Raw genomic sequence first — 23,793 nt, forward strand, 5'->3', positions numbered from 1 at the left:
GTCCACTCGTTTTGAACATAGTGTGTCTCACACTTTCAGCTCAAATTTTCTCTCCCCAGAAATAGTAAACGTGCTCACTAGGTGCTAACTTTGTTTGTGTTGGTCTCATGACCTTTTTACTCTTTAAACAATGCCTTTTCCATTGTGGGAGTAGCCATCATACTGAAGGTGCTAGTTGGTTTTTGCAGATGCAAGAGTCCCCCAGACCTTAGAGGTGCTCTGTTTTTTTGCATCACTTCACATCATGCTTTCATGACGTCACCTTTGTGCAGGGCTACACTGTAGGTCTAAATGGGGGGTAACGGCTATGAAGGCAAGGACTGTGTCTTAAAGAAAAATGACCAGTCTGTGCACCGGATTTAACATGGCGTCAGCAGAAGGGAAAATGCCTCATGCTTACAGCAAAAAGACTCTGAACAATAGCGTCTCTCTACAGATCAGTTTAATCAGTAATCTGATCGAGAATTGATCAGTTTAACTCTCTATCAGTGAAGTGAGAGAAGAGAAGAGAAGAGAAGAGAAGAGAAGAGAAGAGAAGAGAAGAGAAGAGAAGAGAAGAGAAGAGAAGAGAAGAGAAGAGATGAAACGACTGGTTTAATTAAATCCAATTAAATTCTTTCCAATTTCTGACGCTGTTTCAATTACCAGTTCAAGCATGCTTATTGTTTCTGCCCACTTATTCCAGTCTGAGAGCAGATACAGTCTGCAGAGAGAGAATGTAGGAGGTTGTCCAAAACATATGTGTGTTATGTAATGCAAGTTATGTGTACTTTTGGACAGGAAAAGACCTGAATAATATTGCTTCCTCCAGGGCGTGGAATATTTCTTACAGCACAGCAAAATGTTTGTGCTGCACAAACATTCATGAAATTCAGACAAGCAACATCACAGAGTTACACTGAGTCACTTATCCCTCACCCACCGTCTTTTTAGAAAGTGTGAGGGCCAATCATTTAGGCTCAAGCAAACACCTAGGTCAGTCGGAATAGCGGGATCGCAGTTTGACAGAAAAGCACCGCGTTTTTTTCCATAAGATCTGTCTCTCTTTTTCTCTCATGTTCTCAGAAAACCAATTAGGGTTTTCATCCTGCTTGACTTATGCAAGTAAGACAAATATTTGCTTTTCCTGTGAAAACACCTGGTTAATTGATAGTGTTGGAGATACACCAGCAAAGAGGGAGCTGAAGAGGCTGTTGCTTGTACACCTTGACAATGTTCTCTTTTTTGGTTTCTCACAGCAAAGCACTTCTGTGGTTTTACTCTCACACACTTTTCATGTACATGTTTCATGACAGAATAAACCAGCCAGAGATGTCTTTGTATCAAGACTGAACTTTGAACGTTTAGCAAAATGTGTACGAGCCCTAAAATATGTAAAATATGCAAAAGCAAAGTGAATAATATTATATTTCCTCTTTGTGGATTTCCCGAATCAGTTAAGTTTTACTTAAAACCTTAATTGTAACTGCGCATATTGAACTTGTTGGTTAAGCTACAAACTGCTTCTGTGTTAAGGTTAAAAAAGCACAGAGGATTATTTTTTTAAGTGTAAAGAAGCACTGAAGTCTGAGTTCTACTGACTCTAAGCGCAAACTTAGAAACAAAAGACATTTCCCAAATATCGTGTAAGGGTTCTGTATCGGTGGTGGTCTTCAGCTGAGCATAGCAAACAGAAACACAGACTGTCTCAGTCAGGTTAAAGAGAGACCTGCTGTCTTCTGCTCTGATCTTTAACCTCTTCCTCTGTATGGAGGTTTAACACTTTTCTGTTGAAACACGTGTCTGAAACTTTGAATCTATACATAGATACCGGGGCCTCCCATAGTTGGGACATGTGTGAGAAATTACTAGTTTCCATGCTCTCATGTACTCTGAGTCTTAATACATTAACTATATTGAGTTGGAATGAGACAGAATAACAAAACATAACATCAATCTAGTACCTGACATAGTACAGCATTTAAAATCAGTGGAAAGTATTTGAAGGGAATGTGTAACATCTCAGTATGGGTTTGGCTTAAAAACATTTTAGATTTCACCATTTCTACTGTTCTGTATACTGCACTATAATGTTAGTGTCAGATTAGACCTATCTAATTGTGGAGTAGTATTTGTTTTTACCAATCATACGCTATGTGTAAACATCATGTCTATTTAAAAATGTTGATAGACTGAATGAATGATTGCCTGGCTGGAAAACCCTTTCCTATTATATTTTAGAGGTAAAAAAATATACTAGGTTTATGTTATTAAGTCATCAACTAGAGTATTTCGAGTTCTGCAATGCATTTTATTATTTGCAGGACAATTAGTCATCATCATCAATATCATCATCATCATCATCATCATCATCAAATTCATCAGTGATAACTAGAGAACGGTGATGCTCAGTTAGATATTTGAAAAAAGATTTAAAAAAGACATCAAAACTAAAGCATGTGCACAGCAATAACTGACCTGACCGTGCGTAGTGTAAGGCTGACAGACACTCATGATGAGCAACACAGCGTAGGCGAGATGCATCTTCAGCGTGTGATCCTGACTCGTCCCTGAACACTCCACCAAGGCTTTTGGACAGGTAGATCCGTAAAGACTAGATCCCGTTATATAAATGAAATCCCTATATTTTCACTTTTTAAACTATATACTAAGACCATGCATTGCCGATTGCCCCTTGAACGCACTAAAGAACCTGTCTAAATGAGACCACTGCTAACTGAGGGGTACATTATACAACCGAACACCGCCGGCTTTTTTTTTTTTTTTTTTTTTTGAAAGCACATGCCAAATTTCTCTCCTCATAAAAGGCGCTCAGTTGTGGTATTTGTTCGCTATGCGGAATATAAAATCCGCCAGTCAACACACATATTTGAGTGTGCGTCACTGTACTGGAACTAGACGTTTTATGGCAGAAACAACTTTTACAGTGGGCTGCAAGTGATGCGGAAAACTCACCATTACGACCATTCAGTCGATAACAACAGTGACTAACTAATGGAATACATGTAACTAACATGGTAATTTCAGCGTGATGAGGAAATTTATGGAGATGTTTTTGAGGCAAAACATTTAAAGTAAAAAGAAAAAAAAGTCTTGTTAAAAGTGAACGGTTTTCACAGCGCTTAAAGCAAGCAAGCAAGCAAACAAACAAACAGAATGTCTCTGTTGGCCATTACTTGCTCATTTATGTTTATATTTATATTTACATTTGCATTTTCTTTTTCATTTGGCTTAAAATAATCTAGGGGTTTGCTACTGTTTCTGAAGCTAAAACGGTCTTGCCACTGAATAATTCCCTCTTTTGTGAGAGAGGAATTTTGTCTAAAATGTAGTTTTAATCATGGAGGAGATTAATGGATTATTTCTCACTTCACTGAAATTGGACTTTGGAGAGAAAGAATGCCATTGAACATAACTCTAAAAACTTCAAATGGAAAATTTCTGCCCTCTGCAGGGAACTCTTTAAAGCCTTGGTGCACCTTATAAACCAAATATTTAACAGATATTTTAACTATGTTATGATTATGGGGAGCATGATGCCTGTAGGCAATGTAAAATACAGGGGTGCACAGAATGGCTGTGAGTGACCTGACTGTACCAAACACACTACTAGCCTTCATCATACTTCATCATACTTCTCCCTTTTGACAGTGCCAGTGTGTTGTGTGCATAAGTGCCCAAATTTCTAATGGTCCATTAATCTAACATACTCAGATCCACAAGTTCTGCTTAAAGTTATGATATCTGTTTTGCTTTGTTCATTTATAATAATTGGTTTAAAGGATAAAAGACTGCATCTAGAATGACCCTTTAACAGTGGATGATTAGACAGTTATGTGCCACATTTGATTAGATACATCTATTTTAGTTTTTGAGCACATTATATACCTTCTATGTAAAATGGAGCTTTCTAAGATCTTCTCTGAATGAGAACAAGAATGTCGGGACTTACATAGACTCCCTGGCCTTCCTGGTTTTGCATTTTCACATAGGACACACTTTCTAAATCTATAAGAAGAAAATCTACCAGAGACGTTACTATGCTTTTAAAAGAAACCACAGACTCCTGAGATGGATGCTCATCCAGGAGATTTATTGAAAACGAACAGTTTAGATTAGACATATACTTATTACATGCAAATGGATTGTGAAGGACAGTCATTTCTTAGGGGACCTGTTTTGCATGCCATTGTAACAAGACTGAAGGGTTGGGTTTCTCCCTGTCATGCCTCTGCCTAACCCTGAGACATTCCACTCATGCAGCCACAGTAGCAGGCCCTGGATGACAGCTCTTTAGACGTTTTGATTGGCAGATTCCAAAATGTTCTTGTCATCTCCTCAGAGGCGGCGTCATCATTTCACCTTGAGGCTGGAAGTTGAAGTAATGGGTTACCACACACTCCTCTGATCTATGACTCAACATCTGACCTCGAATTATGAAGTAGAAAATGAAATGTTTTAAATCCATTTGAACTCAGACACAGTGATGCACTTCAAAGGTTCTCAGATTTTAGAAAACATGCCTATTATAGAATATAATATAAGATGTCACAGAATTACTTAGAGTGTAATATCGCTAGAGGTATTTTTCCTTGGTCTCTGAACACACAGTGGCTTATTACTCCTTTAGAGAATATCTCTAAATGCATGATCCTGATATATTTTAACATAGCCTTTAACCCTTTGTCAAGGACAGATATTTTCATTAAGAGCTTTGAATTGAGAAAATAACTTCCCCATGGTCTTATGACACTCATTTCAGATATGACTTGAATCTGTTTCAGCTGTTAGGATAAGTATAGTACACTGAGCTAACTGAAATCTGTCAGTCATTAGTTTGTCTCCGAATCTAAATTAATCTTTAAATTCCGCAAGAGCGTTTGCTTAACTAGAGACTATTACAGCTCAGAGTTCTACCTTTTCACTTTTAGTTCTGAAAAATTGCATTGCATAAAGCGCTTAAAGCACAGGTAATGGAGTTTCATGGAGTTTCTTTATGATTTGCTGTAAGGCGTAGTGATTTTTGCATCTTATTGTGATGGTAAATAAGACCATGTGGGTGCGTGTTCGTTGAAAATGAACTATCTTGGCACTGTAAAAGGAGGGGGTGCGGCGGAAGAAACGGAGAGAGACTGACAAAGTAGTTTGTCGATGTTCTACGTTGGAACGAAACGGATGAGCGATCATGGGATATTTGGCTGTTCTTTCGCATATGTTAAGGCTATTTTCAATAATTACCTTAATTACCAGCAACGGTGCAGGCAGGACATTCGTAGAGAAAAGAGGCGGCACGGGTTCACCTGCGACGGGTAAGACTGACGCTCCTCATGTCCATGAGGTCGCCGGGTAACTTTTTATGTGCGGTTTCTGTGGAACTCGTACACGAAGTTTTGGTAGGGAAAAATATAAACGCTTATTTTTATCAGATTTCACATGTTTGGATCAAATTTGTTATTGTATTTTATGTGGCTCGTATGCATAAAAACCGTTAGTTCCTGGTAATTACACATAGGCTACTCATCTCACACGAGTTAGGCTAAACCGACATGTAAAAGAGTCCTATAGAGCAGTGTTGTCGTGTTAATCCTGTATGACAAACCGAAAGCCACTTTATTAGCTTGTGTTCATTATTAAACACAAAAGTCGACATAGGAGTGGTTACTTACAAATAGGGATATACGGAGGGTGCTCTATTTTTATTAAACTTCTTGGAAATAATCAATATATGTTAGAATAAGTGTCTTAATAACATATTTTCTAAACAAATATCCGACCTCACCCTCTCTTCACCCTTTACTTGTACTTGGTCACCATGGAGATTTGCCCAAGCGGTAAAGTAATTGCGCGCTTTTTTCATTTCAGGGCTTGGGGTGAAGGAGCATTTTCAGATTGTTACACAGCACAATAGGCTACGCAGTCGGGTCAGCCCCATGGCAGCAAATATGCAGAAAATGGTAGGTCGCTCTGCTTTTTGATGGTCTTCTGACAACTACTGAATTATTGATACATGCAGACTGCATTTGTGAGCCCTAACAACAGAACCTTAATCCCCCATTTACAATCAGGGGAAAATTCAAAGACTGCCATTCACCGGCGCAGTCTAGCCTTTCATCCCACTTTAAAAAGATGTAAGCACTTTTCAGTAAAAGGCGTTTGTAGGTTTTAGGTTGAAACAACCTAAGATTTCTCAGCATATCAGTTTGAGATGTTTAAAAAATGGTAAATGTAATTATAAAGCATAATATACTGTTTTTGGCTATGCTGCCATTTTTTATATTTTGCTTCGCTCAGACAAGAATATATAAATGTTAATGCGGCAAAATTAACTTACTTCTGCCCATCTTTATTTTCCTTGACTTTGCGACACCATATTAAAGTATATACCTCCAACCTTTACATACCATTTTTTATGTAACGGACAGTTTTCAATCATGGTGCAACATATTTGTACCTTTGACAGAAAAACAGAAAATTTGAATGTAAGCTCTCAGAGCTCTAGCTATAATCTTTTTAGCTACAAGGCCATCTAGAACCCCAGTATTGATTTACATCTGGCTGAAGGAACTCGGGCAGGAGCCTGGCCTACTGTAGCACATCATTGAGCTTTAGGCTTGCCTCTGCAAGCCATCACCAAGGTCACCTGAAATAGAGCCCTGCCAGAAATACTCTCTCTCTTTTTTTTCCCATGCTCTCTCTCTCTCTCTCCATGCTCCTCCATCCCTGGGTTGGTGCCAAAGGGCCAGTGGGTTAATGCACCAGCAGACCCCCCCCCCCCCCCCCCCCCCCCCAAACAAAAACAAAAAAAAACGTGCCATTCACCCATCCCCATAAGGAAGAAATACCCAGATATTCAGGGTAAAGCAGGGTTAATAAAAGGAGATCATCTGTCAGGCTTCTGACACTCTGAGCAGGGTGAAACTATAGACCTTGGAAATGAATGCCTCTCCATGATTCAAAAATTTTCATAGCCCAAACAGAAAAAAGATACAGAAGTCTTATCTGCTGTTTGAAAGGCGATGCCAAGGACAGTTCCAGTTCATTTTGGAGTCTGTACTCATTTTGTCATGCACCTCATCAGTAGTTCTTTTTTTTTCTGTGGGTTATCCTATGTTGAAACAGCCATATCCCAAACAGTGGTATTTCACACAGTGCCTATCTGTAAAAGCACACTGGCATCATAAGCACAGCTGTTACATTAGTTCAGGCTAGAAGTCTAATCCTTTGCTCCACATACACGGTTTGGAGTGGAACTGCCGTCAGGGGCCTCTGCAGGCTGTAGAGGAGCTCTCAGACACAATGAGTGAAACACATAATTGAGTCATGGCGGGCGTGTTGGAGAGTTTGTTGGGTGTCTAGTAAAACTTACCACGACATTACATCCTGTGTATTTTGTTTCAGTTATGTGTTTGATAGAGTCACTGAATGAAATGCTTCCCCTGGCAGTGATTTCATTGCCACAAATAATTTTTAATTCAGTAATGTATCTATTCACGCCCATTTCCAGGTTGCATAAAAGGAATGTAAATTGAGCACACAGTGACTTCTAAGTAAACAGAAGACGTTATTTTAACCAGTATTTTATGCGAGAATCTGCGCTTTACTGATAGTGCATAATGAGAGAGAGACAGAATTGTCATCGCTATCCATTCTGTATTCAGGTCTTCTGCTTTTCAGGTAATTTCTTCAAAGCCTCAGAGAGGAATTCCTGGGGAGTTAAAGTGGGATATTAAAGTACTTTACTGATAAATGTGGAGAGGCTGTGGGCTGAGGCAGCTTTGTGATTATCGTGTGGGAATATTTGCGCAGGAATCCATAAGCACAGTATGATTGTGGCTATAAAGAGATTAGAGTCCCATGCAGAAGCTTTAAGCTTTCATTTCAGGAGGAGATAAGATTACTTAATTTCATAAAGTTTCCCAAATTACGGTCTTTTTTCTCATGATGACCCTCCTTACGGTTCTTCAAATGAGTGGTGAGCGTTTGGGGTTACAGAATGTGCTTCCGTGCAGTGCTGAGGGGCTGGGGGTGGGGAAGTTCTTTGAATTTTCGGAGCTCATTCTAACTTCAAATGCAAAAATGAGATGAAAACCGTTTACTCAGATATTTTTGGCACGTGAAATTGAAGATGGAAGAGAGTGACATTACTGTGTGTGCCTGTGTGACTCAAAGTAGGTTACTGGTTTCTAGTCTTTTCATAGACATGAATTTATAAGTTTTCTGAATTGCCACTGAAAAGGAGCTTTTATTAGACAAACAGTTACACTCGAAGGAGGACTGGACTAATGTGTACTTTTCTTAATCTTGTACACATGTGCTACAAATATCATATGTAAGCAACATTTACTAGTTCCACATTAACCTTTTCAGGGATATTTAAAATATTAATGTGAAATTGTCAGTGATTTACAGTCAGCAGAATGACTTTCAAATTGTTTTTGAACCTGAATCAATTTTGATTTTAATATTTTAAGTTTTCTACAAACCCCCCACCCATACCCTAATCCTGACTCATTCCAGGAGCTATTGAAACATCCTAGATTCCCTGACATGCCTTTGGAATATGACCTTTGAAAGAGGCATCAGAATTAACATTTATCGAAAAGATGGCATGCCTGTGGGATACATCCTTCATGACCCTCACAGCCTTCCTGAAGAACTGAACAACATCAAAGCACAGAGAAGAGGAGATCCTTAGAGCAGCGATGGTATTTTTTGCTAATTAGTCTGTTCTGTCACTACAGAAATATGTCACCTCTGACAGTGTAGGTCTCAATAAGTGCCTGAGAGACTGTGGGCTTTGTCTGAAAAACAGCTGGCCTGTTGTCACTTGGATGAGCAGGGAATCTATCGCAATGTATTACTGTTCTTTTTTTTTTTTTTTTCTCTCTCAAAAAAGAATGGGATCATCTGAAAGCACACACACTGCTGAAGTAGACACTCAAATCTGCATCAGCTCCTGGAGTTCGGAGGAGGAGGAGGGAGTAAATAATATAGTAATAATGAAATGATATCTACAGCAGGAGTAATCAGGAAAAAAAAAAACCCTGAAATGTCAGGGGACAGACTCAAGTGGGCCCCTCTTCCTTTTATTCGTCTCCATTCATTCAGTCATAAAAAGGGGAAATTACTCTCATGCGTTGGCTGGCTTTATTCGTTTTGATTAGAGATATTTTCCCCAGAGCAAAACAGAGGGGAGAAATATCCAAGTGTGAGCTGAGTTGAGTGAGCACTGACTGGCTATAACAGTGAGTGCGGAGGGGAACTCACCAGGGGATGAAGAGCTGGCGGCATCTCTGGGAACCAGAGAGAGAGAGTGTGTTGAGAGATATGATGTGAGGAAGGGGCGGGGGGGGGGGGGGGGGGGGGGGGGGGGGGGGGGGGGGGGTTAAGGCATGGAGGGAGCGGCTGATGGCCTCTTTAAATTTTATCCCTCTCTATAGGGTGGGCGGGAGTTGGATGGCTCGCATGACTTGCCGTTGATTTGTGCCAGTGTGCCCTCTCTGTGTCCTCTGCCTCTCCAATCTCCCTCCCTTCCAGGGCTTCTGTCTCAGGCCTCTGAAACAGGACCCAATCTTTTGGGGGGCCCACAGTGAAAGCACATCTGCGGAAACTATCCCCCCCCCCCCCCCCGCCCCCCCCACCCCTTATTTCACACTAGCTTTTGGAGTAGTGACAGACAGTTTCTATGGGAACATGCCACCACTGCCCGGCCGTGTCATATTGTTGACTGGGGAGACATTCTGCTGCCACTCAAGAGTCACAGGATCAGACAGGGTCGAATAGATTAATCAGTGATTGACAACCACTGTTTTGTCAAAGCGCAAGTCCTAGCTTTTCACAGTTGAGTTGTAAATGCAGAACAAGGAGAGAGAGGTGCATTTTTGAGTGCTTGATTACATTACCTTTTGCAGTTTTACAGTTTGTGTTTGAAACTTTCAGCTGGCAATGTGTTTCATGTGATCAGGTTACAAGCCATTAAGAAGCCATTAAGAATCTTTTTTTCTGTTTTGTCAGTGCTTGGGGTTGGATCATGCATGTAAAAGTGAGGACACCATGTGATGTTGTTGATGTTGGAACTTTATCTACCTCAGTAGCGCTTGGCTAAGAGTCTCAGAGCTGGATTTCCCTCTCAGGCTAGACAGTTCGCCACCAGCTGCTTGAGATTGTTGTTTGATAATCTCACATTTCAGTTTGTGACGTTAGCCTCTATTAGTCTATGCAGCCCTTCCCTGACCCCTGTCACGTCTGAATAATCAACCCTGCCCATTATTGCTACACACATCTTCCACACCACTCTCTCTCTGCTCCTTAGATCTTTTTAGCCCTGGCAAAAGAACGGAATACATTTTCACTCACTAATCCTCAGTTTTCCCCATTTACAGTTCATTGCCCTGTTCCTTGGCTCATGGATCACAATCTGAAACACTTCATTTGCAAAGCATAGCGAGTTTCATATGTCTGATGGAAGAACGGTACTGGTTTTAGCACTGTCAAATAGGATAGATTCCACTCTATAGACAGAAAGAGAGAGAGACAGCAAGAGAGTGAGAGAGAATCTTGTGGAGGTATTAGTTGCCTCCTAGGTTTTGACTGACCGTCACCAGAGACAATCTGACAATTCACCCAATACCAGAAATGTCTATATCATCCTCCTGTATCTCTCCTGGCTATGGGGCAACTGTTCTTGGATGGTATTTTCTGTGCTTTAAACCCATCTGTCTTGGCCGGACAGACGTAATGGCCCTCATCCTAGCCAAATGCTCTCACCTTCCATTTTCTCATGTTGCCTGGTACAGCCCAAAACTCAGACTTTATTAAGTTTGACCAAACTATGCCAATTCAAAATTAGATCTAAGAGGCGGGTATAACATGCCTCTCTCTTTTCATGTACCTGCCCATTCCAGTTTTGTGACCTCATAAGCCTAGCTCTTTGTGTCTGCATCATATTGTGGGCACCACAGTGAGCTGTATTATACACTCATTGCCCAGATTCTCATGGGCACTGCCCTTTCTCATACACCAGGGCCTCCAAATTGGCACTAGCCTATCCACTGGCAGGACTACAGGGTCACTAACAGGCTGGCTGCTTCTTGGAGTCAGCTTTCATCACAGATCTAATACCACTTAGCTTTTAATTGAGATGAATCGTGCAAATGGTGTTTTTCAGAGGAATGTGAATTGTTTGGTGTATAGCTCAGCTTGCTATTCTTACCCTTGATTTTACCTACAGATTCTGTGCATGGAATTACAAATACCACTCCTGTGCTTATTCCACTACCTCCTCCTCCCTCAAACATTACAATGTTAGAACAGATTTGAAAATACCAAAACCGGTGGCAACAGAGCTACCATTGAAATGAAAAGGTCAACTCACTTTTTAAAGTGTTTCTGTTCTGTGTAAAGGGTTACAAAACATTTTGGTGGAGGGTTTTGGGACATATTCAATAGTGTCACAAAGTCCTCATTAAAAAAGTTATTTTTCACACCGAAGGACTAATGAGTAATTGATTTTGTAATACAAAAGTTTCAACATTTTGGAAGATACATTCTTATAAGGGTGTGTACAAATGGAGAGCAAAGTCCATATGTTTAGGAGTTTTAAGAGACTCAGACCTATTCATTTGGAGCCACTTCCTTAAAATGCAGTTGTAAAAGCCATGTAATGGAGGAGCACTTAAAGTAGCATCTGAGCATCCCTACTGGAGTTTGTCAACTTAAAAGTGGGGTTTGCATCTTTGATGAACATTGTTACACAGAGTCATCACAGTAAAATGGTGTGTGGGAGCCTCCTTATTGGATGTCACCAATTTAAAAATGGGGTTTTGAGATCTTCTAATCAAGTCTCTCTACCTTAACTTAGTGTTCAGAGCCTCTTCATCCAGTGACCGCAATAAAAATAGTGTTATGAGTTTTCTCATTTCTTATTGGCTTTAATTCTCTTATTTGGTTTGTTGAAAGTTTGAAGTTAGCATAACTTGAAGTAGACGTAAATACTAACAGTGTCAATTACATGATGGACCTGTCAGCAGGCCTCAAAACTCATCAATATTTTGATGTTATATATGTATATATATATACACAGAGAGAGAGAGAGACTTTATAACATATATACAATGAATAACAATAATTCAAACATAAGTGAGAACTAGAGCCCGACCAATAAATTGGCGTGCTGATATTATTGGCCGATATGAGCTAATTGCAGATAAATTGCTATTGCCGTTTATAATGACCAATAAATGACAATTAAAAAGAGACAGAAAATGGATCCTTCAACCATGTTATGATATACATGTCAGACATGCCTGGTTTTGCTGCAGTAATGTGAAAGCCGGTACAGTCAAACATCAGAATTACGTTTAATGTTAAGGTAGTTGGGTGGTGTAGACTAAGCTGTTGACAAACTTGATTGTAGGTTTATTTGTGAAACAGCGTGGTAGTTCTAGCGAGTAAACAAACAACGGTCCTGTCATTTCTCCTTCTTCTCTCCTAAAAATTCTCTGGCAACATCCTTTAAAGCAGCTTATAACGCTGTCCATTGCTAAATTAGGTTACCGACAAAGCAAGCTAACGCCATGTTTATCAGTGGAAGACTACTAACGTTAATGAGCGATTAAACTGTAGCGTTTAACTTATTCTGCCTAAATGAAACAATGGTAAATATATCTGCGACTTGCATGTCTGTAGTTACAGTTGGTGCATTGGAAACTATTAAACCAGAGGGGGCACGTAAATAAATGTGAGCTGAGCAAGTATCTAACATGGCTTGGTTGCCAAACAAAGTTATCTAGTTTCTCTCAAACGTGTAGTGTAAAATCTGACAACATGTAATATTAGATGCATTCAACAGCAGCGTTTACTCTAGCTCACTGTATCAGTTTACAGCATTGTTTATCAAAACCTTAATATATTCTGTTGTACCTTTGTTCAAAGTACTACTTATGACAATAAAACAAGTATATTTTTAAACTGCATTATGTCATGTTATGTCGGTGAGGACTCTTACATAACTACACAACAAATTTTAGGGAAAATCTTTGTTTATGTTATGTGTTTCTGAAAAAAAAAAAAAGAATATTGGCCGATACATAATTTTCGGATTTTGAAATCATCAGTTATCGAAATCGGCATCGTTCGGGCTCCAGTGAGAACATACACTTACATCTCTTTAATTGTTTAAGTCTGGCAGCTGCCCCCAGATTAAAAGAATAAGAAAAAGATAGAAGTAATGGAAGTGATGTTTGTATGCTAAGGATACAGCAATGAATATAGACCTTTTTGGAAACTACATTTTAGTCAGTTTGACTCATCACTATTTTCCAAAATAGTAATCAGTCTCAAATCGGCTTGTTACTATTTTCCAAAAGAGTAATCAGTAACATACTGTGTAATGACTGAAACAGCTGATTGCTTCTTTGTGTTAGATCATGGAACGTAAATTTTGTGAAAAAGTGAAATTTGATTTCTTACCTGGCCATTATGTAGAGGCAGCTGTGGAAATAGGATCTAAGTAATTCAAGTAAAGCATCAAACAGTACCTTTCTACTTCATAGTCTGTCATAATGGCCAATTTATTTATGCCTGCTTACTTTAGTCATGCAGTGGTTGTTCGGGAGAGCTATGACTGTTATCAGATCCTAAACTCTGCCTGTAGCAATCAATCGCTTTTTGAAGTTGTCTCATAGTTAGAGTGTTGTATGTATTAATCAGTGGATGATGGTTTGGGCCTTGGGATGAAAATTAGGTGTAAACATATCAGATGATACCATCCTGTTTTTACCATCACAAATGTCAAACAGTTGACAAAATGTTGACAGCAATCCAGTACCACGAATACATATTTGTCAGAATTATACATGAAAGAATATTTAAATTACTATAATCAGTGCAAGCATTTGTAAATTATTTTCATTTACAAAATTAAACAACCATCAGTAAGTAGAGTTATTAAACACACCATCCTTAAGGTGTACCCAGTCTTTTCCAAAGTCTTTTTGGGAATCAGAATGGGATTCCATTATGCCTGCATCCTAACATACAGTGTGATACATCTTACTGAACCAGTTTTTTCAGGTGAAATCCTTTAAATGTTGATATGCATTCATTGTGTCGTATTTCAAATAAGTGTAAGCATTTTTATTCCGTGTGTAGAATGGCAAAAGAGTAACAAATTTAACTTGGAGTTGTGTTCTGGGCTGGGCTAATGTGGCGGCTTTGTTATCTCAGCTGCTGGAAAGAAAGTGGATGCAAAATTTTATGGTTGGTAGGATGAATATCCTACATATTTTTTTAAAAAAATCTTGTGAGTAGATATTCTCCATAATTTTGCTGTTATGTTACTTTAGATTCAACTTTATTGTCAGATTTCTTTCACAGGACATCTAAGGACAGGCAGTTGTAGTAAACCTCATCAAAAATTCAGTTTGGTGTACAAATTCACTGGGGCTCTTCTTTATTTCATGAACCCCAGAAATTCTCAAGTCCTTAGCAGCAGTCAGTAATGTTGCACTTCGTCAGCAAGCTGCCTGTATCACCAAATTCACTACATAACCAGTGTACCAAATTACACCACAGTACAGAGAGAGTAATCCGGTATTGCACAACATCATACATTATGGAGAAGAGAACTAAACACTCAGTTAGTCTTAGTTATTCTAACTTAGTCTTCGATTTATATCATATAATATTAAGAGATATTATCAGAAGTCATTCATGATTTTTTGGTTAATTCCTGAATGCCCTCATAGTGACGTTTTAAAAAAATCTAAATTGAATTATGGTAGGGCAGTTCAGCAACTCCTTCAGTTGCTCAACTGCCCAGTCAAACCCACCATACCAGGATAATGGTTTTAGGCAAAAGATATGCAAAAATCTTGCAAACCTCCCCTAGAACAAAGTCAAAAATCATGTTGGTCTCTTTGGAAATAGTGTTTAGTGGAGACCTCTTATCCACTTAGTCATTAGCACCCTTGATGCTGAACAGATATGTTTAGATAATATACATGAGTTTTATTATCATGGAACCAAAAATTTCCATTTTATAATTACCATACTTTGGGAACTGAGATTACTTTTACAAGCACTGAAAATGATGTTATAAGCCGCTATTTGGTAAAACAAAACTCTGGAGAAATAAGGTCCCTCAGGCGCTAAAACCTTAATTGAGGTAGAACTTGAGGAACCAATAGTATACTGCTGCTTTTATTATTGTCATTATTGTCATCTGTCATTCAACATGTCTTATTATTAATGCTCAGTTTTTCTTGCACTTCTAGCTGGACGTAAAGAACTAAAGCTGACCTGTGTGGGAATGTTCTAAATCTTCTATTGTTCTATTTGTTCTGTTTTCTGTGCGGAGGAGTACTTTAGAGTACAAAGAAAGGAAACCAGCTCTTGAGCTTTTAGACGCCAAGGAGGCATTCCTCATTGTATTTGTGTTTCTGTTTGTGATCTTTCTATCTTTTGTGTGCTCTGTCTTTTTGTCGGTGTGTGTGTATGTTTATGTTTCACCCAGACATGTAATAAACTTTGACTCTTTGATTGACATCGCTGGTTTTACCCCTGACAGGAGTGGAGCGAGAGCCTGGCACTTTTGGCTCAGGAGAGAGCAATGACCTGCTCTACAGATCCAAGCCCACATAAAAAGTACATGGATCAGGAGTACATTGGTTGGAACACCCATCAATCAACCCATGGTGCTGCATCATTCACTGAGGTCATTGACTCTTGGTTCCAGGAGGGACAGGACTACATCTACCTCAGTGGAAAATGTAGAGAGAATAACACATGTGAACACTACACCCAGGTAATTGAAAGAGATCCTGAGACTCTGTGGCTGCATCAAAAATAGCAAAGACAAGATAGTTTAATGAATTCTTGGCACTTAAACTTTGCAGTGTGTTTTGTTTTTATTAACTGTGCTGTTTTTGTCATTGTTGATGTTGTTGTTTGTGTGTGTGTGTGTGTGTGTGTGTGTGTGTGTGTGTGTGTGTGTGTGTTTGTGTGTGTGTGTGTTACAGCTGGTGTGGGCTACGTCTAATCAGGTGGGGTGTGCAGTGCAGGTTTGCCAGAGAGGACCTGAGCACTGGGATCTGTTTGTCTGTGCATATTCACCTGGGTGAGAGACTCTCTGTTGTGCATCATGTGTTTTATCATGTGTTGCATCATGTGTTTGTATCAATCTTTTGCAGTTCCACAGTGGATAACCAGTTTGTCCATGCAAAGAGCTAAAGTACAGATTATACAAAGCATGATTTTTAAATATTGTCATATAACATTTTATAATCCACAAATTGTGGCCCCTTTATTAATAGCAATGTAGTGTAAATGTAACTATTATGTATGTTTAATTGTTTGTGTACATATAGTTCATGCTCAAATCAAATTTACAATTTGCAAATCTACATTCAACTCTGAAATGTGACTTGGTAATGACAACATAATCTAAATATATGTATCATATTTGCCAATCTCCAAATATATGCTGTGCATGTGAGAGTGATTTGACCTGCATATTAGTGTTGTCACTTAATATCATACTGCACGGATAAAGATATGTCTTCCTTTAGATAAGTATAATAATAATTATGCTGTCAGATTTTTGCGTTATGAAAAATGATGAAATATGGCAGTATGAAACCTCTTGGAAGGGCGATTTAATATATTGTGGCTTGCCTGGTGCTTAGTACATTTTAGCATATATTTTACCATTTGACTACCTATGACGTTTTCAGGTTTTCTCTCCTGCATATCTTTTTATCTGACTGTAATGCTACAGTTATGGCAGGCTATTTTGTTTATGGTACACTTTGACACACAGGATGTTCCTCTGTATGGGGCAACAAGATTTCACCATGAAACATTGTTTTTTACTTCGTTTAATAGAAGCTGCCCTCATAGGGTTTGGTTGTCTGATGGTTACTGACCTGTGTAACCTGACCCAGTGTCCATCTTTATGCAGGGGGAATTGGGAGGTGAATGGCAGACAGGTGGTACCATATAAAGCTGGGGTTTATTGTTCTCTCTGCACCTCCTCCATGGCTGGCTGCTTCAGGCTCTGGGACCATGTTGGCGGACTGTGCGGTGAGATTGAGTAGAGTGCTTCAATCCATTTTAGCCTGAAACTTTTTTTGGACAGGGCTGGTCCCTTTGGTATGTAGTTTCTTGTGAACAAATATGAGATTTGCAACACGGCCTCTTTGTTAAATCTTTATTCACTTTGGGAATTTGCTGAGTGTTTATACTTAATGAAGTTTTCAGATGCTTTATTTTAAAGTGGAAACAACAGACGACCACTTTTATTTGAAGAGTAAAAACTTAAGCATTTCAGAAAGAATGTAACTTGTTTTTCTGATGTCTAAAAGACTTCCCCTCGTGAATAATATCTTCGTCGGTAATTAAATTTGTGCCTGTGTTTTTGTGTGTGTGTGTGTGTGTGTGTGTGTGTGTGTGTGTGTGTGTACATTATTCAGAGACTCCTCGAAACCCGTGCCGCATGAGCTGTGGGCAGAATGGCAGTCTGAACATCTCCTCCTGCCAGTGCCAGTGTGCCTCTGGTTTCACTGGCCGCTTCTGCCAGGGTAACAAACGTCACTCTCAAATGTGGCTGCGGTCGAGTAGGAATCTGAGAGTTTATATGAAGGAAGTTGAATTTAAATTCAGGAAATGAAATGTGTTGAACACACTCATGAAATAAGTAGTTTTTAAACATCTGTCTGCTTGATCTGATAGAGACTGAATTTATGAGCACATGGAATAATCTGATGGAAATTCAGAACTTTCATATGCAGGCCATTCTCTCAATTGTCTGTTATAGAAACAGAATGATTGAAATTATAGCTAGCACAGTCATAAATTAAATTAAAATACTGCCTTTGAATCTAAATGATGACTTGGATAAAGAGCAGAGACAGAAATCTGAAATTTTGTAATCTGGTTGCACAGTCTGTTTGGGGAGAAATGATAAATGATAAATTATATATATGTGTGTGTGTCTGTGTGTGTGTGTGTATTTATATATATATTTATTTACAAAAACAGCATATATTTATTTTGAAAAATTCAATTTGAATGATGTTTTATTATATTAGAGACAAAATAAGTAAGCAAATCTGTTTTTCCATTTTTCATCTTTTTTTGGCGACAGCCATGAAAAAAAGGCAATCTTTTAGAGTCAGAGTTACAAATACAAATTAACATTCATCACATCACACTATTTAGAATATGCCTGAACATCACAAGTTCCTTGAATGCTCTATCAACAACACTGCAGCAATGTGGCCTGAAAAGCCACAGTAAAGATGTGCTCCACACAGGCAGATGAAGATAGGTACCCAGGTGCCTGTATACTAGTTTGGCCAAGCATGCCCTTCTCTGACAGGACATCTCTAGATACCTTCAAGACTATAACCCTGGGTGGCATTAGCAGGTTAAAGTAGGAAGCCTTTATAATGTTGATTTGTGGTAGAATGTGACAAATCTGTTATTGTTTATCATCTGTGTTTTCAGAGGACCTGCTTGGTTTATCCAAACTGTCCAAAGTTATACAAAAAAGTCCGCAAAATGCATCGTAGATAAATTAACATGAATTAAGGTGAATTCTAGATAGTTTAGTCCAGTCCGAATTCAATTTTTTTTCCCCATGGATCTTATCGTGTTTTAAGTCATACTCATGAGCTGAAGTGCAGTTTACAGTTTAGTTTCGAATTGACCCATGCCCTGTTCAACATCACTGCCAAAGTACACGTGTAGCAACCCTGTCTTTATTGGCCATTACAACCACAAATCCGACTGTTTGCATCCTCTAATGAACCATAACTGACCCTCTCTGCAACTTTAAATCTCTAACGATGTTGCATTATTATGGCACATCATTTCATCATTTCTCTCTTTTTCTTCCCTTATCGCACCCTTTCCGTCTTTCTTTTGTTCTTTCTTTCTGTGCTCTTTTGATGTCTGGACTGAGTTTAGATGGTTGTGTTTCAGTACGATGCAGTGTGCAGTGTGTGCACGGGCGCTATAAGGAAGAGGAATGTTCCTGTCTGTGTGATGTGGGCTACGGGGGAGCAGAGTGTGCAGGTGAGTGGGAGAGTGTGACACTGTTAAATAACCACCCGTATGGCTCATCTCAGCTCTACCCCCCCTTAGCTCTTAAAATAACTTTTTCCGTATCTTCTTTTGAGCTACTGTGCCAAAATGCGTCTCCTCTAATTATAAGCCAAAAATGGCCTCTTGTCTCCGCTGTTAGTTGGGCTTACTGGTTGTGTGTTGCTGTTGCGTAGAGAAGCTGGGGTTTCCTTATCACAGCTGTGACATGTGGATAGATGGGGAGTGCTTCATGGTGTCCTCTGAGGCAGAGACATACTACACAGCCAAGCAGCGCTGTCAGGTGAGATATAGCATATCGCATACGGATTGGTTACAGTCATTGGTCACACACATCTCTAAGACTAACTAACTTTATGGCCCAGAAAATGCCCATGTGAGTATCAGTATGAACTGAAAGGCTGTATCACTCACACACATCCATTTGACCGTATGACAGCCTGTCCATGCACCTTAAAGGACATGTGTACTATCTACACTAACTTTAAGTAAGTTTAGATATCCTGCACTCATGCCTGTGAAAGCAATCAGATGTGAAAAGTTGTGGACTGAGGATGAAATGTTAAATTACGTTGGCCTGTTTACTCTCGACCTTACTGAAATGGTGTCTGTGGGGCCTCAGGTTTTTGACATTAAAGGTTATGTTGTGTGTGGGGGTTTTTTTTGGACCTTGAGGAGAGAGGAGGAATCCTGGCCCAAATTCAGAACCAAAAGGTGCAGGACATACTGGCCTTCTACCTCAGCCAACTGGAGACCACTAATGAGGTCACCGACCCAGATTTCGAGACTCGAAACTTCTGGATTGGTAAGGAGATACCCTCCACATAATCTCTTCATGTGGCTATTTATATTGTGTACCTTTTGAACATTATGTGAGAGAGAGAGAGAGAACAAGATTTTTATTTTGGTGGTAAAATCTATGATAAAATCAAAACTTAGAATCAAAAGGCGTATAACTTCAAAAGACTTAATTCAGCGCTTAAGAAACGTGTCATTATTAATAGTATGTTATTTCATTGTTTGACCAGTCATTACCTAAAAGTTTAGCCATAACTGATCAAGGTTTTTAAAGGTAACAGATACAGAGAGGGAAAAAAAGGAATCTGACCACTTCTTTTTTCTCCTAATGAGGACTGACATACAGACCACTTAAGGACTCCTTTCGCTGGGACACAGGGGAGATCCCCTCTTTCAGCAGCTTTGCTTTTGGACAGCCTGACAATCAGGGGTGAGAGACAGAGAGAGAGAGAGAGAAGGATGGAGAGGTAGAAAAGGACAAAAAGAAGCAATGCACTTATGGCAATGTTCTCATTGTACAGGCGATATTGACGTGATTAAACATCTCGACTGATTAAAAAAAGACACAAGCATACTGCTAATACTGACTTCTAGTGTACCAGTTTCCTACCTGGGACATTGTGTATAATTTTAGATGTAGTTTTGCAGTTTGAGCATTAGGTGTCTCTCTCTCTCTCCTCTGTCTCCAGCTTTGGCAACTGTGTAGAGTTGCAGGCCTCTAGTGCCTTCAACTGGAATGACCAGCGCTGTAAAACACGCAACAGATACATCTGTCAGTTCGGTAAGTCTCACTGGACAGTCACCGAGAGAGAGATAGAGAGAGAGAGAGCTCAGGGAGGATTCTATTCAAAGAGCATTAGAACAATGCAAATGCTGTGTAATACATGTTTAATGCTATGATAGCATTATAAATAACTGAGCTTGTCATTTTTTTAAAAGAGTGAGAATGATATCTTTAAAAATAATTCCCTGCATTGACACAAAGGTAAAGAGAGAAATCCTCTTCAAATCTAGATCTGATTTGATCGTGTTAATGAGAACAGGTTTTGTTGTGATAGTGCTGTTTTTCTTTATTCAAGGAAATTCATCAGTCTCAACAAAGAAATTAAAACCTCAGGTCTGAAACGATCATGTAGTGGCACATTACTTGTCATTTAGGACCACCTGTGCAGCTTCACCATGGCAACAGAGAGATGAGACAGCAGTAAAGAGCTCGAAACCAAATGTGTAAGAACCCAGATCTGCTGCCCAAGCAGCCGTCATGAAGAAGGCTCTTTAGTGGGTGGCTCAGTGATGTTAAAACAGGAGTATAAAACCAAAGACAGCACATAAAACCAAACTGCCTTTAGCTGCTGTTCTGGATGCTCTGCGTTTTTTTTTTTTTGTGTGTGGGCTCAGGCGTTTATGAGTGAAAACTTCTCCTGCTCAGCCACAGCATCTTAATGATGCCCAGCCATGATCAATGGCCTTCATCAGGAAGTGCTTTTAAGGATCAATATGTGTCATTCCCTTTCTAGTGCCATACAGTGGCTAAATGACCATCTAGGGACAGATAGGATTTATCAACACAACAAAGAGGCTTTTAGTTTGTTTTGATGTGTTGTTATTTTTGTTTTTGTTTTGTCTGTGTGATCTTCATTGATTATCCGGAGTGACTTAACGCTTTGATTGTTGACACTTTAACAGCGGCTCATTTGAGTGGTCTTAATCTTTGTAAAACTGATTGACAAAAACAATTGGTTGAACCATGCGGAACGCTGAGTGCAGAATCACATCTGGGGCAATGAGGAATGCAGGCGAACACATCACACACACACACACACACACACACAGATACAGTGAGAGAAGCAAGTAATCCAGACGTGAATTCAATGGAGCAACAAATAGTGAGACGAAAAGCCCCTGACTGGAATTAATTGCTTTTCTCTTCTCTCGACTCAGCCCCGGCCACACTGATTGAGGGCCTGTGTTCACTAACACTGGTAATTGGCATTGATGTGATAAGTGGCCTGGGGAGGGAGCCCTTGTTCATATGGGCTGGAAAGATGCAGTTGACTGTGCGACTTGAGTGTAGCCATGGCATATAATGCTCTTGCACCTGAGGGAAAATGTGTCCCTTGAATGGATCCCCACACAATGCGAGGCGAAAATCCACGTTCCATTATTATATTTCTTTACAGGAGGAGGTTTTCAGTTGAAGGAATCAGTCATTTTGTGAGGAGATTTTCACCTCCTCCCATAGAATATTAAAGTCTTCAGCAGTGAATCAAGACAGAAGTAAGCGTGGTGGATTAATGGGGATTTGTGAGACAAACCGTGTAGGCTATTTCCTTAAGCTGAATTCTGACTCTCTCTCTCTTTTATTCAGTTTCTGTGTGGTGTAGATTTATGGTTTTTGTTTTGCTATGTGATCACATTTGTCACTGTGTTTCTGTCTGCATGTGTCCACAGCCCCAGAGCACATAGCGCAGTGGGAGGTTGGACGCTGAAAGATCCAGTGACTAGCTGAAGACTAGCTGAAAGATCCAGTGACTAGCTGTGGACTAGCATTTTCAGGGGTCAGGCGTGGATTGGGTGTATCTTCAACCTCATACCTATTACACACAACACTTAAAGTCTTCCCTGTCACTTGTCTAGCTCCCTCCTATAGACATGTAATGCGACGGATACCAGCTTTAGGTAAACCCACAATTCTCTTTCGAAGCACGCCACTCTTCTCCAGGTAGATCGCAATGTCCTTTTCCACATTTCCTTTCCCAGGATCAGAACCGATTTTCCTGGCTCTGTTCCTGTGGTGTCAGGTTGGCCTTGTCCGCTCTTGTCTGTTGATTTATGTGAGGTGAAGACGGGTTTTAAGCACAGGCTCTCCTCCAGCCTGTATCCTGCGTGTCTCTCTGCTGGGCTTCTACCCCACTGAGTAGAGGCTCTGCTCCACAGAGCATTAATCAGCAGCTCTGTGTATTCCATCCATATTAATGCAGCTGATAAACACCTGACTGAGCAGCAGCGGAGTAAGCCACAGCAAAGGAGAGAGGTGCAACTCTCCAGCTCTCCACCATGAATAAACACACAAACACACACACACACACACACAAAGCGCAAACACATACACACGCACACGCATACAAACACACACACACACACACATACACACACACACACACAAAGCGAAAACACATACACACGCACACACATACACACACACACACACACACACATACACATATACACATACACACAAGAAACATCCAGGCTTATGGGTGACAGTCTCAGCTCCTCCTAGGAGCATGGCCACATAAATATTTTCTAAATAAGCTCCTTCTCTTCCTCTCCTGTCCTCCTCCTAGCTGATGATTTTAATTAGAATAGATTGCATTCGTTCATTGTGTCCTCTGTATCGGCTTACGCTATCTACTGTGGCAGGTTTCAGAGAGAAACAAAATAAATAGACATTTGTCAACACCTCACCTCAGAGATCAGAGACGAGAGGTAATAAATGGATCTTTTACCTAATTTTCTGTATTTATTTACGATTTGTCTAAGGATTCACGTGACCCCCCAACGATAATGTTTTTTTTTTTTTCAAATGAGTGTGCTGATTTTGCATTGTTGGCTATTTTTTTTTTTTTTTAAAAGATCTGCTGGCATGGATGATGCTGTTGATATTGTTCAATAAACATGTTTATCTGTCCTTCGGTGTTTATAATTCTGGATTTATTACTGTGTTTTATTTTCATTAACTACACTGTTAGTGTTCTTGTTGTTGGTGGGGGTGGTGGTGGTGTGTGCATGTGTGTGTGTGTGCGTGCGCAAACACAGAATTATGCAGAGGAAAACTTAACTGTGCATTACCACTGAACTGACTCAGAATTACACAGAAGAACACAAGGA

The 23,793-nt window shown here is 39.7% G+C and overlaps 1 protein-coding gene across 1 annotated transcript; it reads left to right on the forward strand.

Annotated features, from left to right (window-relative positions):
• Nucleotides 1–3,524: 3,524 nt before the first annotated feature.
• LOC115830156 (C-type lectin domain family 18 member A-like) lies at nt 3,525–22,391 on the forward strand. Its single transcript, XM_030794205.1, has 12 exons — nt 3,525–3,579; nt 5,863–5,954; nt 15,569–15,805; nt 16,020–16,117; nt 16,961–17,082; nt 17,472–17,579; nt 18,985–19,077; nt 19,281–19,387; nt 19,780–19,909; nt 20,236–20,332; nt 20,592–20,683; nt 22,354–22,391. Exons 1-12 carry the CDS (start codon nt 3,525–3,527, stop codon nt 22,389–22,391), a joined length of 1,269 nt encoding a protein of 422 aa, XP_030650065.1.
• The last annotated feature ends 1,402 nt before the right edge of the window (nt 22,392–23,793 follow it).

The sequence above is a fragment of the Chanos chanos genome, chromosome 2, assembly GCF_902362185.1.
Source record: "Chanos chanos chromosome 2, fChaCha1.1, whole genome shotgun sequence".
Lineage (NCBI taxonomy): Eukaryota > Metazoa > Chordata > Actinopteri > Gonorynchiformes > Chanidae > Chanos > Chanos chanos.

What these genes read in the sequence shown, in the direction of transcription:
- LOC115830156 (XM_030794205.1), top strand. Translation starts at nt 3,525, where the DNA reads ATGGGGAGCATGATGCCTGTAGGCAATGTAAAATACAGGGGTGCACAG. An exon ending in GTCTGTGCATATTCACCTGG is followed by an intron (nt 16,118 to 16,960) that starts GTGAGAGACTCT and finishes ATCTTTATGCAG; the next exon opens with GGGGAATTGGGAGGTGAATG. An exon ending in GACTCGAAACTTCTGGATTG is followed by an intron (nt 19,910 to 20,235) that starts GTAAGGAGATAC and finishes TCTCCTAATGAG; the next exon opens with GACTGACATACAGACCACTT.